At 36.6% G+C, this 18,588-nt stretch overlaps 1 protein-coding gene across 7 annotated transcripts in view; it reads right to left on the reverse strand.

Annotated features, from left to right (window-relative positions):
- The window catches only part of LOC106090193 (putative uncharacterized protein DDB_G0271606), a 539,204-nt gene that overhangs the window by 455,962 nt on the left and 64,654 nt on the right, over positions 1-18,588 (reverse strand). For all 7 annotated transcript variants that reach the window (XM_059370843.1, XM_059370840.1, XM_059370844.1 and 4 more), the window contains exon 2: positions 2,515-4,111. In XM_059370843.1, the coding sequence (XP_059226826.1) occupies positions 2,515-4,032 (1,518 nt within the window). In that variant the 5' untranslated portion in view covers positions 4,033-4,111. The remainder of the gene's footprint in view (positions 1-2,514; positions 4,112-18,588) is intronic.

The following is an 18,588-nucleotide window of genomic DNA, read 5'->3' on the forward strand; positions in this document are numbered from 1 at the left end:
TAGTCTTGGCCTGAAGACGATTTGCCCCTCGTTCCTTCTCATATCTATCTTCCAATGTTTTTTTTATAGTTTCTCTTTTCTTTTCCCATGTCATCAAAATTATTGCTGACCTGCATCTCTCCTATCTTATTTCACCAATAACCATGTCTTTAACCGAACATTTATCTTAGAAACCATTCAAACGGTTCAAAATTTATATTTCCCACAAATTTCGGTTGTTTTGTATTCAAATGTCCATCTCAACCTACTATAGCGATCCCACCATAGAAGCAGGCTGTTAATTAGCGCAATATATCCGTCCAATACTTGAATGCACATTTCATACATATCGCGGACTCAACGTCATCATCATCAGCCATAGCCACAAATGACACTGCCGTCGTCGCTGTAGTCGTAACAGATATCGAAAACATTTTATTGAGCATCTGTGAGTTGTTGGTACACATCAATTAAATCGAGAACGCAAAAGAATATCGAAGGGAACGAGAAATGGATAGAAAAAAAAATTAATTGACAACATCAATATCATTGCCATCTTGATCGCATCGCAAATCAAATGAGTCTCGCCAATACACATCCATAGATGGGATGGATGGATGGATGGTTAGATGGGCTGTGACGAGGCCCCCACATATGCTCCGATGACCGCCATCGTAGCAAGAGTGATTTTAGTAATTACCTTACATCTAATTAGATTTTTTTCTGGATTTTATGAGGAAGAAGAAAAAATCTATTTTTGGGTTGCAAAAAATAAACTATTTTTAGGAAAAAGAAATTCAAATAATTAATGAGATTTTAAAAACACCTACAATTAAAATTCAAAAAATTCTATAAGGGAAAATAAAAGAATTGATTATTTGCTGAATTTTCTTAACTTCATTTAATTTAATTTAATTTAATTTAATTTAATTTAATTTAATTTAATTTAATTTAATTTAATTTAATTTAATTTAATTTAATTTAATTTAATTTAATTTAATTTAATTTAATTTAATTTAATTTAATTTAATTTAATTTAATTTAATTTAATTTAATTTAATTTAATTTAATTTAATTTAATTTAATTTAATTTAATTTAATTTAATTTAATTTAATTTAATTTAATTTAATTTAATTTAATTTAATTTAATTTAATTTAATTTAATTTAATTTAATTTAATTTAATTTAATTTAATTTAATTTAATTTAATTTAATTTAATTTAATTTAATTTAATTTAATTTAATTTAATTTAATTTAATTTAATTTAATTTAATTTAATTTAATTTAATTTAATTTAATTTAATTTAATTTAATTTAATTTAATTTAATTTAATTTAATTTAATTTAATTTAATTTAATTTAATTTAATTTAATTTAATTTAATTTAATTTAATTTAATTTAATTTAATTTAATTTAATTTAATTTAATTTAATTTAATTTAATTTAATTTAATTTAATTTAATTTAATTTAATTTAATTTAATTTAATTTAATTTAATTTAATTTAATTTAATTTAATTTAATTTAATTTAATTTAATTTAATTTAATTTAATTTAATTTAATTTAATTTAATTTAATTTAATTTAATTTAATTTAATTTAATTTAATTTAATTTAATTTAATTTAATTTAATTTAATTTAATTTAATTTAATTTAATTTAATTTAACTTAATTTAATTTAATTTAATTTAACTTAATTTAACTTAATTTAATTTAATTTAATTTAATTCGATGCGATTCGATTCGATTCGATTTGATTCGATTCGATTCGATTCGATTCGATTCGATTCGATTCGATTCGATTCGATTCGATTCGATTCGATTCGATTCGATTCGATTCGATTCGATTCGATTCGATTCGATTCGATTCGATTCGATTCGATTCGATTCGATTCGATTCGATTCGATTCGATTCGATTCGATTCGATTCGATTCGATTCGATTCGATTCGATTCGATTCGATTCGATTCGATTCGATTCGATTCGATTCGATTCGATTCGATTCGATTCGATTCGATTCGATTCGATTCGATTCGATTCGATTCGATTCGATTCGATTCGATTCGATTCGATTCGATTCGATTCGATTCGATTGATTTGATTTGATTTGATTTGATTTGATTTGATTTGATTTGATTTGATTTGATTTGATTTGATTTGATTTGATTTGATTTGATTTGATTTGATTTGATTTGATTTGATTTGATTTGATTTGATTCGATTTGAATTGATTTGATTTGATTTTTAGTTCATATGATTTTTTATTTTTGACTTCTTTCATCCTTATTCTCAGAAACTTTGGGGCCCTATTACCTGTGGGAAAGCTCCAGCCACAAGAACAGTTTCAGTGCCAAATAAAGAGTATACAAGCATAGAGTACGAATCTTATGTAATAAATGTTTCGCTTTGTGTCTGATTGGCCGACCTTCCCCTAAAAAAGCCTCCAAATGGAAATCTAGGCTGATTGATACAATATGGCACTCTGAAATTATTACTTGAGCCAAGAAACGAAAAAGAAAAATCCTCACTTACCTGTACATGACCACCGGCGACGGCACCATCAACAGCATCTCGTCCAGTATTCAGGTGACTGCATCCCCTTCTATACGAAGGTCTCTGAGTTGATACCAAAGCCAGGTCTAGAATATCCACCAAATCACTGTCCAATATGTACGAATTACGCGACATTTGATTTAACAATTCCAGCTTACGCGAATCCAAACTCTCACGATACACATTACGCGGCTTATCCAAATTGTGTTCATAGTCCGAGTCCATGGTAAAGCTGGTACGCGATACACTGCGGCGTTCGGCCAATTTGCGAGTGGAACCGTGCAAGGATGTAGACGTTTTACGACGTCGCACTACCGTTTGGGGTGTGACAAAGGGTGAGGGAGTCGAAACGTTTGAAGGTGTACCCGGCGAATGTGAGGGCATAATGTACGAAGAGTTATCGGACGAAGGGATGTGCGATACATCGGCCGCCATCATCGAATGGTTTAGTAGTGAGGGATCCATAAGGCTAATCTGGGATAGTTTGCGCTCCAGTTGCTTCTCATAGCCATTGAACTTATCATAATCTATGAAAGACATATTCTCATAGCTGACCATATTGTCAATTGCCTGCAGGGATTGCAGCGAAGCTCTCCATTTGTCATTGAGTTTTTCCTTTTTCTTTTCACTGCCTGTAAGGCCAGCAAAGGTACTTTTGAAAGAGGACATAAGGGTATTGGAACGGCGTTTCTTGAAATTCGCTATGGGATCAAAATTGGGATCAGCTAGCAGCACTGGTGTGGAAGTCTTGCGCGGTTTATTCAAAGGACCACCCGCTTCCAAAGGCGTGGAGGTATTGGAGGCCGTTATGGTGGCAGTACCTCCTTCTGGGTTAGCTAGAGGCCTATCCGGGGTGACTTCTACATTTTCCACCGAATTTTTTCTAGGCGAAGCTGGAGATGAAGCATCCGCTTCCTCTGATAACTGCTCCAATTGAGGCTCAATTAGACTACGGCGATTTGAACGCCTGGGTAAGATTAACGAACGACTGCGGCTAAACTTGAAGGGTAAATCCCCACCATCCTCCTCCGTCTTTGTCAAATTTTCCTTGCTACTCGTTATGGAATTGATGAGTTTTGAGAGTTTGCCCTTTAAGGAAAAGCTGCCAGATCTTTCAAATTTTGGTAGGCCATCTGGTAAAATGGGTTTATTATTGAGTAGTTGTTGTTTTTGTTGTTGTTGTTGCTCGAGATAGGCTCGTAGCTTTTGGCTGACATTGTTGGAGCCATTGTCACTACTACTACTACTACTACTGTAGTTGTTGTTGTTTTCTGCATTTATATTATTGTTGTTGTGATTAACAGACACCCCCACCCCTGTAGTAGGGTTGCCATTTTTTGCCGGAATTGGTTGCGAATTTCTTTGATTTTTCATCAAAGTTTGTTCAGTGGGACCATTTCCCTTCTGTTGTTGCTGCTGCTGCTGTTTTTTGATAGATTTTTGTTGCTTCTTATGAGCTTTGGCTGCAGCTTTAGTTTCCCTAGTTGATGAATTCATTTTTGCCAATGTTGTTATCAGCAGGCAAAACGAGAAGCACGATAATTGTTAATCATTTAAAAGCGCCAGTCATGGATAACTGCAAGACAACAAAAAGCAAGGAGAAAATATTCATAAGTTAGTAATGCTTGAAGAAATTATTTCTTAATTAAGAAACACAAATTAATTGATTATCTACCCAAGAGCGGGGGAGGGGGAAAATAACCCAGCAAATATTTTATGATTTATTTCTAATGTCTTTCATATTTCCTATATTCATCGCTCCCTATTCGACCTCCAACCAAGGAATAGGTGAAACACCATTTTGTGCTCCTTTCCCTTTACCCTCCCATCGATTTGCTTGTGCGTTCTATTGTATATGAACACCTTATTTTTTCTAATCGAAAGTAAAACGCGTTCCACACGCTTTTATCAATTCTTATCAATTCTGAAAACTTAACAAACCAAAAATGTCGCTATTCACAAATTAAATTTCCACATCAATATATAAAAAAAAAAAAAAACAAAACACAAAAAAGTTTCTAACAAAGGAAACCCGACTACTAGACAAGTGATATGGTTAAAATACAAGAAGTTGTGGATGTCAAGCGCAATATAATACCCTACAAATTTATATGACCTACACGCAAAAAAATTATTCGTTTGTCATAAAGGAAATTTTCGCCAAGTAAACTTCTTTTCTTAAAAACCTTGGATTTTGTTTACGTAAAAGTACTTGAAATTCTTGCAAGAATTTGTGACATATATAAAGTTTTTTTACCACGACAATACCTTCCATTCATGATGTATAGAACGTGTTATTCGGGGTTTCAACTAGTTTTACTCTATAAATTAATTTAATGTCTAACATTTAAAATGGTTTGTGCATATTGAAAATGATGCCAAGTTCAACGAAATATTGTAACAAACTCTTTCAGAGTATTTTTTTGGATTTATTTCGTTGTTATGATACACAATTGTATTAAAAGCCTTCCATTTTCGCAAAACCCATTAGGTTTTTTTTACTATGATCTATTCATATTCGTTATGCTATAAAGAAAACCATAAAACTTTTGTTGCTGTTTTCGCTCTTTTAAATACCTACTTTGTGATGGATATTTCTTTATCGCCTAAATGGCACCAAACAATGTATGTGCCCTAAAAATACTTGTTGTGTTTTCTTGTAACTGCCAGCCATACCTGATTTTTGTCATATCACCGTAATTTTAAAATTGACACTTTCCGAGTTTACCATCCGCAGTCATCCGAGCTGCTCAATATACTGACTGCTCTTTGCTCAGTCAAAACAAAAACGGAAAAAAATTTGTTGTCTTGTGGCGAGAATGTGTCTCTACCAGTGTCGAGCACACAATTGCAATTATTTGCAAGCCTATGGGTCTGCTTGGGATTATTTTTTTGTGTACGTACAGAGTAATGTGCAATAGAGCGAGTATTTTTGCCAACCACTGGTTTATACGCTCAAATACCCACCCTTTCCCTCTAGTAGGAGAAACACAAGAGAACAACTATTGGTCCTGTACACGACAAATCGTTTAAAGCTATCGACGCATTTCTGCAATCAAAGAGTTTTTGGTTTTACAACAAAAGGAAGGACCTTTAACCGTACAAGAAGCTGCTAAAGGGTTTACAGTAAACAAAGTAAGTAACGTTTGATATGTTAAAGCGAAACGTTACACCGTTACAATAAAAGCAAATCTTCGTGATAGAAATATTTTATAATTTTTGTTTGTTTCTCTTTCGAGACGAGCTCAACGATCGGAGATGCAAATGGAAAAGGAAAGCCAAAGATAGCAACACACACACTAACCACTATGGGACGCGTTTCGTCTTTGGTTAGAAGACTTTTCAACCATATTAGGTGTGATGGCTTCAAGGGCCGTGCGTTGATATGTTGTATATGAATCGTATTAATAGCGAAAACGCATCTATGATACAATTACCACATTAACCAAGCTCGACAACCCTGTTTATTAGCAGTACTTTTCCCAACGCACGTATTTTTGACAGACATTCTTTCTGTGACGAATTACACTTCCTCAGTACTACACATGGTTTTGTGCATCTGTTGGAAGTTGTATTGATGGCTTCGAACGCTAAGACAACGGCAATGGCTCTCGCTGTTGCTCCGTGTGCCCAAATTTTACAATTTTTGTTTGTTTCTCTCTCGAGACACGCTCAATGATCGGAGAATATTTTGTTTTACGTAACAATTTCCCAATTGTTTTATATTTTTGCGGGTAGATACATTACAATTTAGTTGGGTTCCCTCGAACGGCAATTTTGACCCATTGTGATACCAGAGCGAAACGAAATGTAGGAGAAGGAAGAATCAATTTAAGAGTCGCTAGAAAGTAGGAGAAGAAGAATACGGAACAAAATTAAGCCCTCTGTCGCCCAACACTCAATTAGCTCATCCGTCTTTGGTGATTGATTATTTAGAGCATTTTTATTGTCGTGGCTCAGAAATTAGTATGTCTGCCTATGATGCTTAACGCCTGGGTTCGAATCCTAGTGAGACCATCAGAAAAAATTTTCAGAGGTGGCTAATATGTTAGAAGTTGGCCCCTGATCCTTAATGGAATGTTCATGGGCTACATTAGCATTATTGACGTAATTGGGACATAACGGCTCAGAAGTTAGCACGTCCGCTTAAACGTCGAGAGCATGGGTTCAAATCCCGGCTACTACATTTTGTCTGCTCTCTACAACAAACAATTATCTTGACATATTTTGACCATTAGAACATAAAAGTGGATTTTTATGCCTCTTACGAAAAGTCGTACCTGTAGTTCAAAATAGCAGGCAAATCGCCGTTAATGTGTTCTTAAACCCTACATCGCTACATTTGTTTGCAACATCCAGAAGGAAGAGCCAAAGACCAATTGATAATTATACCGGTCGACTGTTTGTCTGTTTCTCTGTTTATTCATGTTAATTAATGTAACAGATAGCTATTTTCATCCGATCGTCTTCAAATTTGGCACAAGCATTTTTTTTGGGCCTATAGACGAAACCAATGGAAATTGGACGAATTAGGTGCCGATTAAGATATAGCTCTCATATCCATGCATCGCTCGATTTTCACTACTCGAGCCTTAGTTTTGGTTAAGATAGGTTGAAAAGAGCGTGCGGATATTAATCCACGCCATGCCACTATGGACATACACATGAGCCAGTAATCGGTTTCTTGTGCGCTCTAAAAACTAAAAAGTTACATTGAAAAAGAACATTTTAGGCAAGGCAGTCCGTGCTACTTACAAAACCCATAATTGTTTGTTATACCACTCCCTTAAGTTGGTTCATGTCTGGTATTGTGTCTCCATCAAAGTACCGGTGTTATGTAGCTGCGAAAGCCGGGCAATGACATAGGAAATTCTCCAATGTCTCATCGTCTTCCCCTCATGGCTCACACATGCTATCACTTGCCGCACCGATTTTGGATAAATGAGCTCGGAGTTCTATGTATGCCGTTGTGACACCAATAGCTATATTGACCTCCTTCCTACCTTAAATCGGACTGCGTCGACCCGAAAGCCTTCGGGTTAACTAAGTTTATTGAGTGCAATTCTCTAGCCTTCACTGCCAAATCGTCGGCCCTCGTATTCGATGAATCTCCGCCTGTAGGACCATATTGTGGTCAGGCAGTCTAAAACAGATCTCAGTCCCTGGGTTCTCTCTGTCCTCTAGCTTTGATCCATCCGTGTAACATTATCTTCCAGATGGCAATACTAGAGTTCCGTTAATCGAAGACTGTGCCGCTGGCAGCACACTCGACCCCAAGTGTTGTCTCAGGTATCCGATCGGAAATCACTACCCTTGCCTCCAAGGTTTCCTATCGTCGGCTCGATTGGGTCCGATATCTAGAATAGTCTCCAGTGTCCTAGTGGGCGTGGTCCTCACCATGCCAAGAAAAATGTTTTCTGAACCCGTTGTATGGTCCTTATGTGGCACTTTTTCTCCATAGCAGTCTATCAAACTACATAAGACATAAGTACTATTGGTCTAATCACGCTCCTGAACAGCCTCGGATCAGGCCCCACTTCGAGCCTTCGGCCCGTCTTTATAGTACCCAACATCTGTGAGCCTTCTCAAAATGCTCATGAATGTGACACTTCCTATCCAAGATCACTGCTGTGTATTTGACCTTGTCAGATATGCTCGAGCCTTTGCAAGCGTATTTACCAACCGATCTACTTAAAATTTTTCACAACGCTTTTATCTCGAAATGCCACAATATCTCTGGATTTTAACCGATTTCGTCGGTTCAGGGACGTAGCCGTGATTTTTTTTTTTTTTTAATTACAAAACAAAAATAATATGTATGTATACGTTCAGATTCTTGTCGAAATTCTACACATTAAATTTAAGCAAACTTTAGTTTCGACGACTTCGTCTGCATGCCCAATTTGGTGTAGGCTATCAAAAGGTCGGTTTCGCCCGACTTTAGCCTGTTCCTACTTGGAAGGAAGGAAACTAAAACGCTGAAAAAGAAAAAAGCTCCCGCTTTCAAGTACTCTGGCCAGCTCTTCCTCAATGGAGACTGCAGACAGTGTTCTGAACGAAGGAAGCGCGCATGGGCACTGAGTCTTCACTTCGAAAAAGACGCCACAGCCATCACGGAAGGGAAGATGGTCGCTGAAAATTATTGAGAAACAAAACGTTTTGTCATTTTTTATGATTGTGGTAGAAAACTAATAAGCTTTCATAAATGTATGCTGAATTGCCCATTGGGCTGTTTATTGCAGCCACTCCGTTTTTTATTGATATATGTTTTTCTGTTGGCTACCAGTTGGGGAAGACTTTGTTACAGAAACCACATTTATGAGGGGTCACTAATTAAATAGTTTCGTGTCACTCAATAAGCTCAGACAAACCTGAATAACGGCATTTTTTATTCAAGTTATTAAATACAATACAACATGTCATTCATTTAGAGCTATTTTAATATGGAAAAAAACTAGGAAACCAATGAGAATGAACCTAACCCCGTTTCAAACACTATAAAGAGATGCAACGTGAAGGGAGTTGCATACCCAAAACCCCGTCATTGGACGCTTCAAATTTCATAAGTCTACTAAAGAAGGGAGAGTGAGGATCGATCTAATTGCAATAAAGCTTAAGTCCCGATAGAGCAAAGCATTGAACTTCACGCATATATCTGATCAAGTCATTTGTGCAAAACTATCCAAACTTCTGAAAAACAACGAGCGGTAAAAAAAAAAACAACTAAGAGCGTGCAAATTTCGGCCGGGCCGAATCTTATATACCCTCCACCATGGTCGCATCTGTCGAGTTCTTTGCGCAGTATTTGGTTTATGGCAAACAAAGTATAATGAATAAGGACGGAGGAGCAGCTATATCAAGTTAAAGTCCTATTCAGGGCTCAAGAAGCGAAATCGGGAGATCGGTTTATATGGGAGCTGTATCAAGCTATAGATCGATTCTGACCATATTGAACACGTATGTTGAAGGCCATGGGATGAGCCGTTGTACAAAATTTGTGCCAAATCGGATGAGAATTGCACTCTCTAGAGGCTCAAGAAGTCAAGACCCAAGATCGGTTTATATGGCAGCTATACCAGGTTATAGACCGATTTAAACCATACTTAGCATAGTTATTGGAAGTGAGATCAAAACACTACGTGCGAAATTTCAGTCAAATCGGGCGAGAATTGCGCCCTCAAGAAGTCAAGACCCAAGATCGGTTTGTATGGCAGCTATATCAACACATGGACCGATTTGGCCCATTTACAATCCCAACCGACTTATACTAATAAGAAGTATTTATGCAAAATTTCAAGCGGCTAGCTCTACTCCTTCAAATGATAGCGTGCTTTCGACAGACAGACGGACGGACGGACATGGCTAGTTCGACTTAAAATGTCACGACGATCAAGAATATATTGTATATACTTTGTGGGGTTTTAGACGCATATTTCGAGGTGTTACAAACAGAATGACGAAATTAGTATACCCCCATCCTATGGTGGAGGGTATAAAAAAGACAAATTTAGATTTATTGAAAGGATTGTTTGACATAACCAAGGGAAAAGGCGAATGGATGTGCAAAGAAGACGCGACTGCTTCTACGCTTACCAACTCGGCGATACTTTATTGTTCCGAAAGTAGCACGGACTCATTCGACTAAAGTACAGATGTCACAAGAAAACTGCTCGGGTGAAGAAGTACTTGGTAGTCACGTTTTATCGGGAGAAGTGGAGCATACACTTCGACGGCAAACCCCTGGAGGGCGTGGAATATCAGGCCGTGGTCTTAAGAATGAATCCAAACAAATTAAATTGACTGTACTAATAGATGGGAAAACTCAAACAAACGAGTTCAATGTGGGGGGATCAATGGTAATGATTGTTGCCGATACAACAAGCGTGAATACGTTCAAGGAGAAAGGTCACCCCACACCCAAGTTCATCTGGTGCCAGCACCATGTGCTTGATCGCTTTCCTCGCATTGTCATAGACGATGAACTCTATGGATCACTTAGATCAACAAACATCTAATATTTCGTTATGTAGGAAGCGATGAGTAATAATGATGAATTTTAAGCAGCCTTCAGAAATGGTAAAACTCAGATTGAAGAAACAAGGAACTAGCTGCAGCTCTGAATGAATATCAAAAAACCTCTCAAACGCATGAAGACACACTGGGAAAAGATGAATCACCCATCAATATACCCCAGAGCAACCAGTGCTGAGAGCGTGCGATCAAAGTTCTGCAAGACTTGTATATCTCCTGTTGCAACCTGTACAACCTCCCATTAAGATTCGTCATCTCGAATGACAACGTGGATATTAAACTTCCTTGAGTGTTTGTGCAGTGACTTCAGAAAATTTCCCAGAATGCCAAAATAAAAATTAAAATTTTAAAATCATTTTGTATGTGGGTTTTTTTTATCGAATCACCTTAAATGTAAGATTTTCTTTAGTCTTAAATAAAAACTCCTCAAAATATGATACGGGGATGTGATATGTAATAAAACATCCTAAACATCCCTAATGGACATCCCCCAGCTCACAAAGGCGACGGTCTTTGTCAAGTGATGGGGCAGCAAATTCGCGACCGAGCGCATGGTGACATTCTCGCGCAAGCAAAACCAATTCATGATTGAAGTCATGAATTTGTCGTACGCATCCAAAATACAATAATACGTAAGGTGTCAATGGTAGGGAGGCTTTTGATAGTTGCGAAAGCACGCCATCCACATTGACGTCTGATAAGATTTTCATTAGAAATTCAGGTGAGTCTCGTCATTGTATTCCATTTCCAGTAAATGCTACTGTTACTCAGCCAAGTTTGTTTTGGGACTTTTTTTTGTAAGAGAAGAGTAATCAATTTTAGAACTTTACGAACAAATATTTCTTTAACAATTAGCTGTCAAAGCTCTTAAATTCTAACACAGAAGTCATGAATTTGAGTTAAAGATCATAGGTCACTGGTGAATACCCAAAGACTTTCGATAGACGATGGCGGCAGTCGTGAGCGAGGGCTTTTCTAAGCTCATAAGAAGACCGAAATGTAATCCGAAGCATGACGAAGGAGACTGCGGAGTATACACCAGCAGCGCTATCGGGCGAGAGCGCAGGATGCTGGAAGGGATAAAACTGGCATTCCAAGCACTTCCACCGAAGTTGGAAAGAGAATCTGATCTCCCGAAGAGCAAGAGGGTGGGGAGGCCCTCGGACCCGATCATAATTTAGAGAATTTTTATTGATGTAGCAATTCTTTTTATATATAATATTTTGAAAATATAAATATTTTTATTTCCTAAGCCCCTACAAAAAAAAAAAAAAACATTTAATGTTTTATGACCACTTAGCGAAGAAAGTTGGATTTAATGATTTTGCCATAAAATCGTACATGCTTTCAAAAGAAGTAGAATTATTGCCATAAATTGAATTGTAAAATATAGAAACCATCAAATGTAACAAGACATTAAAACGTATTCCAGAAAGCTTACTACTAAGATTTTTTAAGAAAAATTTTCGTTTAATTTTTGGGATATAAAAAATTTCCGACTTTCCACAAATCAATTTTCCCCCAAAAAATGGCGGGAAAAATTGTTGTAACTTTTTTTGAAGCCGAACCGCAATGCAAATTTTTCAATAGATAAAATTTTTGTGATTGTTTTAGTCAAAAAATTATTAATAGTTTCATTTAGACAAAATCTTCATGGAATTTACTTTCCAAAAATGTTTGTTATAAAAATTGTTCCGAAAGACAAACAATTAACAAATACTTTTTTAATATATAATTCTATTTTGATTTTCTCTTAATTCTCATATTATTATTTTAGTGGAAACATTATCTGAAAAAGTTATATAACAAATGTCTTTAAATTAAATATTTTGTTTGTTGGTCTGAAAAACTTTTCTCAACAATAATTAGTAATATTTAATTATTAATTATTTGAATTACATTAGCAATGAAATGTAAAATTTAACGGACTCACACAAAAACACAATTTTATACCCCCGATATAATCACCCAGGTTAATTTACATTTTTAAAAAATTATTTCAAATATAACCGTTTCTTTTTTTTTTCTTGGAATTCCATAATTCACAATACAGTATATAAGGCAATTGATATGGAGCTCATAGTGATTCAGGAACGAACATTCTAGTATAAATTCGTTAGTTCTATTGGCTTTGGTCGTTGATTTGAGCACAGTGGAATATTATTTAAAACATTTTTTAGGATTGTTAAATAACCCATCTGAAAACATCCGGCGAGGTCCATCAAAAGTGTTTTAGAATTAGACATAGCTCCCACTTTGCACCCATAGGGTAGGTGTAGCTCGAATTTTGCCTTTCCTTACTGGTTTTTTTGAATTATTTAGCAATTATAGTTGCTATGGAAAGTAAAGTCATTAAAAACCAATAGACCGACACAAACAATAACCTGTTTAAATTATAAATCTAGTATGAGACCAAAAATAAGCGCAAATGAAAAAAATTCATCAAACTATTGAAGCTTATTCGCCGAAACTTTCACAATAAATCTAAGATATTCACAAAGACACCCACATCCTGGCTACGTCCATGGCCGCAGCCCTCATGGAAAGAGCGCATCCGGTAGGATTCCACCAGGTCATCGGTCCCAAGTGGAGGATCTGGTTAACGAGCGGATTTTCGAATATGTGTGGAAGGCTAAAAAAGCTTCATCCATACAAATTATGAGATGCGAATATAGAGGGGAAATTTTGATGCTGAGCTTTGCGTCGGCAGAATGTATAAATACCGCCAAAAGCTCGTTCGAACTCCCTAAGAGGGCGCAAAGTTCGACCAGGTGAGAAAGATGGGCATTCCTCAGCTCACAAAGGCGAGGGTCATCATGGGGCAGCAAATTTGCAACTAACACATGGTGAAATTCTCACGCAAACAATTCATGATTGAAATCATGAATTTGTCGTACGCATAAAAAACGACAATACCTGATGTGTCAATAGTAGGGAGACTTTTTGATAGTTGCGACAGAACGCCATTCACATTGACGGCTGATTAGATTTTCATTAGAAATTTCAGGTGAGTATCGTAGTTGTCTTCCATTTCCAGTAAATGCCACTGTTACTCAGCCAACTATTTTTAGGACTTTTTTCTGTCTTTTTCTTTTTTTTGCGGAGAAGAAATTGCAGAACTTTACAAATAAATATTTGTTTAACAATTAGCTTCCAAAGGTCATAAATTCCAGCAAAGAATTCATGATTACATAGATCATGAATGTGAATTAGAGATCGTAGGTCACTGGTGAATATTCAACAACAAAGGAAACCAATGGAATTAATAAATGAAATAAATTAATGGAAACGAAGACGAAGTATTTAGGTGGAGACGCAATCCAGTTCGGCTTTTTATAATCATGCTCCGACTCGGAATCCGACTCTAGCTAAATATTTCAGCAGTTCTGGCTTAAACATAAACAAAGTCAATTAATTAAAACAAAAGGTTTTTACAATCATCCAGATGCAGTTTCATGCAGTGGTATCATAAGGGACTAAAATGTTTTAGTGAGTACCTTCTGGTAAAGTCATCAATTATGTAATGTTTCCCTTGAGAGACTTATGGACAAGTCATTAAATCTATAATTACGATATATATGTTAAAGATGAAGTAAGATGATCATTTTTGGCTTTCAAATGCTGTAAACTTCTAAATTAGGACACTACCAAGCAAAGTGATGCCCTCCTGACTTGTTTGTGGGCAATCAAAAACCCCTTTAACTTTTTCTACTACGAATCTCCCACACCTCTGCCTATTTTCTCTACCCATCCACAACTATAGTAGAAGAGAGTTTTATCAAATGCCTGCAAAAAAAAAAACTACACCAACAGTGTTGATAACATTCTCTGTTGCCATTGTTTTATTTTTACAAATTTATTAGTGCCTCCCCATTTGTTCCATCCATACATGTGCCAGTAGCTTTCATAAGTCAATAGAATGCTAGAGTGTTACGAGTCGCTTGTTATTGTTGTCGTCTGCTAACTCTAGGAATGTGGTCTGATGACATGTCCACACTAATGCGGGCTCTTCTTGCCCAATAATTCGTTGAAATAGACCAATTGATAACAATTATGTTGCTATTGTGGTTAACATGAAATGTGTTGTGAGATGACCTTGGAAAGTGTTGAACCCAAAAACAGAATGGGAACAATTCAAATGTGAGTTGTGCTAGTATTTTTTGGGAAAAGAAGTAAATGAGTTGTAAATAGTAGAAGAGGTCGCAAAATCGAACAATGTACATAGAATGACAGAAGTAACCTCTGTTCCTAAATGGAATGTTTATAGGAAAATATGTATGTACATGTACATGTTTGTGGAAGTTTGTAAATACCATTAAAGCTAGATGGCATTTGTAGAGACAGATGTAGGCATTTATAAGGCGTCTGTTATTTACCCATTTAGCGGATTTTCTCGCTTAGTTTGTATGGAGAAAAATGCTATCCCCGATTGACCGCTTAGGTCAATCTTAACACCGTTTATTAAAACATTTAGAGTCATCATTCAAGTTGAATGACAAAACTAAAAGAGGAAGATCGCAACATATTTATTCTACGATTAAACGTTCTCGAATGTCAAAATAACTTAGGATTCTCATAAAATCACATTTATAAACTGCGAGAAACATTTATATAAAATTAAAATGAGTTCAATTGTTTGTTTTTTTGATATTTGATTATTTCGGATGTGTGTCAGTGCTGCCAACGTTAAAGTACAAAGCATTTAGCGGGAAAAACGTGCGAATCCGCTAAACTGGTAAATAAATCAAACTAATTGTTGAAGCAGAATTAGAAACATTGCAGCTAGAATTTGGCAAGATTTCTGGTTTAAACGGTTGAATGTTGAGGACATACATTTTTGATTAGCTTCGCAAGAAAATAACTTTTAATTCCTAAAATGGACCTGTGATTTTTGTGATGTTTTTCTACACACCAGAATGGTGGTCTAGGTTTGTTCTCCATAGGATCTTATGTTCGGTAGTAGGTTAAGATTGAACTGTAAAGACCCCAACAGATAAGTTGGCGATGTAAGCAGAAGCATATTGTCTGCTACTCAAACCTCGACTGGTGCAGCAACTCCACCTGTCCTGATGGGACAAGACCGAATTCAACTCATCTTCACATGCCTGCCACCGGCTTCATCTGACGAAATCTACGCTCCTCGAAGAGGATGAATAATAACACTGTAGAACAGATACAGGGTCATGGTATCGAAGCGGGAAATTTAATTTTAGGATGATGGTACTAGAGCAAAAGCCAGAAAAAAGTTAAAAGTACTGTGGACAAACTTGATAATACCCATCGCCGTAGCATGGGGGAATACTAATCTAGTCATTCGGTTTGTAACACCTCCAAATATTGATCTGCCACCCCATCAAGTATATTCTTGATCGTATTAATATAATGAGTCGATCTTGCCGTGTTCGCACGATAGCGACCGAACGTGTAAAACTAGACGTTTTACACACATACTTCTTATTTATGTACGTAGTTGAGGATTGGTAATGGGCCAAATCGGTTAAGATTTGGGTATGCAAATGCAAATTTTCCCATGAACATTCCATTAAGGAACAGGGGCAAACTTCATACATATCAATGAGTGCAGACCGATTCAAGTTTAAGTTCAATGATAAGGGCTTCATTTTTGTAGCCGGGCATGCCGCAGTGCGCCATCTATTTGGGCAGACGTTTTTACATGGCATAGTACCTCACAAATGTTGTCAGCATTAGATGGGGATAACCACCGCTGAAAAATTTTTTCTTATGTTCCCGCCAGGATTCGAACACAGGCGTTCATCGTCATAGGCGGACATGCAAACCGTTGTGCTAGGGTGGTCTCTAGATTCGGAAATAGCTTCCATATAAACCTATATCCTGATTTGACTTTATGAGCCACTGAAAGCCGCAATTGTCATCCGATTTGGCTGAAATGTTTCTGCTGTTCTATCAGGTCTCTTAATAACCATGCCTAGTATGACTGAAATCGGTTTATAACCTGATATATTGAGCCCCTGGAAGCCACAATTCTATACGATTTGGCTGACATTTGTCACGTGATGTTCTGTTACGACTTCCAATAACCTTGCCTAGTATGATGCAAAATGGTCTATAACCCGATGTAACTCCCATATAAACCGTTCTCGCGATTTGAGCCCTTGGATGCCGCAATCGTTAACCGTTTGGGCTGAAATTTTGCTGCTATCAGAGCCCGGTCCGCTCTACTGCGACCAATGATGCTATTTTGGAGAAAAGTACTCCTAATTTGGACATTTCTGCCTAAGTTCAGTTGAAAATGAAGTCCAATTTTCCTGCGGATTTGTCTACTCTGAAATACCTATTATTTAAACCCCACTCATTGGCCTCAAATTTTGCACAAATACTTCTTATTAGTGTAGGTCGGTTGGGATTGTAAATGGGCCATATCGGTCTATGTTTTGATATAGCTGCCATATAAACCGATCTTGGCTCTTGACTTCTTGAGCCTCTTATCCGATTGGAATGAAATTTTGCACGACGTGTTTTGTTATGATATCCAATAACTGTGCCAAGTATGGTTGAAGTCGGTTCATAACCTGATATAGCTGTCATATAAACCGATCTGGGGACTTGACTTCTTGAGCTTCTAGAGGACGCAATTCCAATCCGATTTGGCTGAAATTTTGCATGACGTATTTTATTCTTACTTTCAACAACTTTGTCATATAAGGTTTAAATAGGTTCATAACCGGTATAGCTGCCATATAAGCCGATCTGGGATCTTGACTGCTTGAGCCTCTAGAGGTCGAAATTATTATCCGGTTTGCCTGAAATTTTGTACGATGGATCCTCTAATGACCATCAACACACGTGTTTATTATGGTCTGAATCGGTCTATAGCCTGATACAGCTCCCATATAAATCGATCTCTCTATTTTACTTCTTGAGCCCCAACGGGCGCAATTCTTATTCGAATTGGCTGACATTTTACACAGGTCTCCAACATATAATTTAATTGTGCTCCAAACCAGACCATATCTTGATATCGCTCTAATAGCAGAGTAAATTTTTTCTTATTTCCTTTTTTGCCTAAGAAGAGATGCCGGGAAAAGAACTTGACAAATGCGATTCATGGTGGAGGGTATTTAAGATTCGGCCGAACTTAGCACGCTTTTACTTGTTTTACTTCATATGGAACAAAAGTTTCCTTGGAATATTTGTTTCGACAATTAAAGAGCTTGTAGTGAAATACGATGCTACGAAAATAATATATCGCTTGACTAACAGTTTAACAATATAAGTGCCTTTATCTGAATCCCATATGATCTTCCAAATACCTCCATTTGAGCCCCATATTGCGATGGTCACTAAAAAATTGCTGCTTTGGGGTATTTTTGGAAAGGGGTAGACGCCAGAAAATTGATCCCGAAAATGGGTATCAATGCTTGCTCTACCCCCCAGTACCTTTCATTTAAGCTCCACATTGACATGGTCGGTAAATATGCCTGATTTAGGGGTGTTTTGGGGATTGGGGTGGTCCCCCAAACACTAAGCCCGGAAAATATATCAGCAATGTGCTCTATTCTAATATATCATTTATTTTAACCCCATACTGCCATTGGCCTCAAAATTGGATATCAAATTCGTTTTCTAATCTCATTTAAACTCCTTATTACGAAAGTCAGCAAATATGTCCGGTTTGGGGTATTGGCCCTTAAAACTAATGTATAGATATTTAGTTTCACTCTCTTTAAGACCCAAATTGTCTTGGTAAGCAAATACTTCCTTTGCTATGGTGGTGGCACGTCCCCTAGACAATTGGTCCCTAATGTTGACATCATATATGTTGTCTACACGCAAATACCTGTAATTTGAGCCCCATCAGTGAGTTGGCCTTGAAAATATATATCGGATTTGTGTTCCACTTTAGAAACCCTCTTATTTGAGCCTCATATTGCAATAGTCAGCAAATACTTACTATTTGGGTAGTGTTGTGGGGGTGGGGTGGCCCCATAGACACTTTTCCCGAATATTGATACCAAATTCGTGCTTTACTCCTAAAGAGCT

This window comes from Stomoxys calcitrans, chromosome 1, assembly GCF_963082655.1.
Source record: "Stomoxys calcitrans chromosome 1, idStoCalc2.1, whole genome shotgun sequence".
In the NCBI taxonomy this organism is placed as follows: domain Eukaryota; kingdom Metazoa; phylum Arthropoda; class Insecta; order Diptera; family Muscidae; genus Stomoxys; species Stomoxys calcitrans.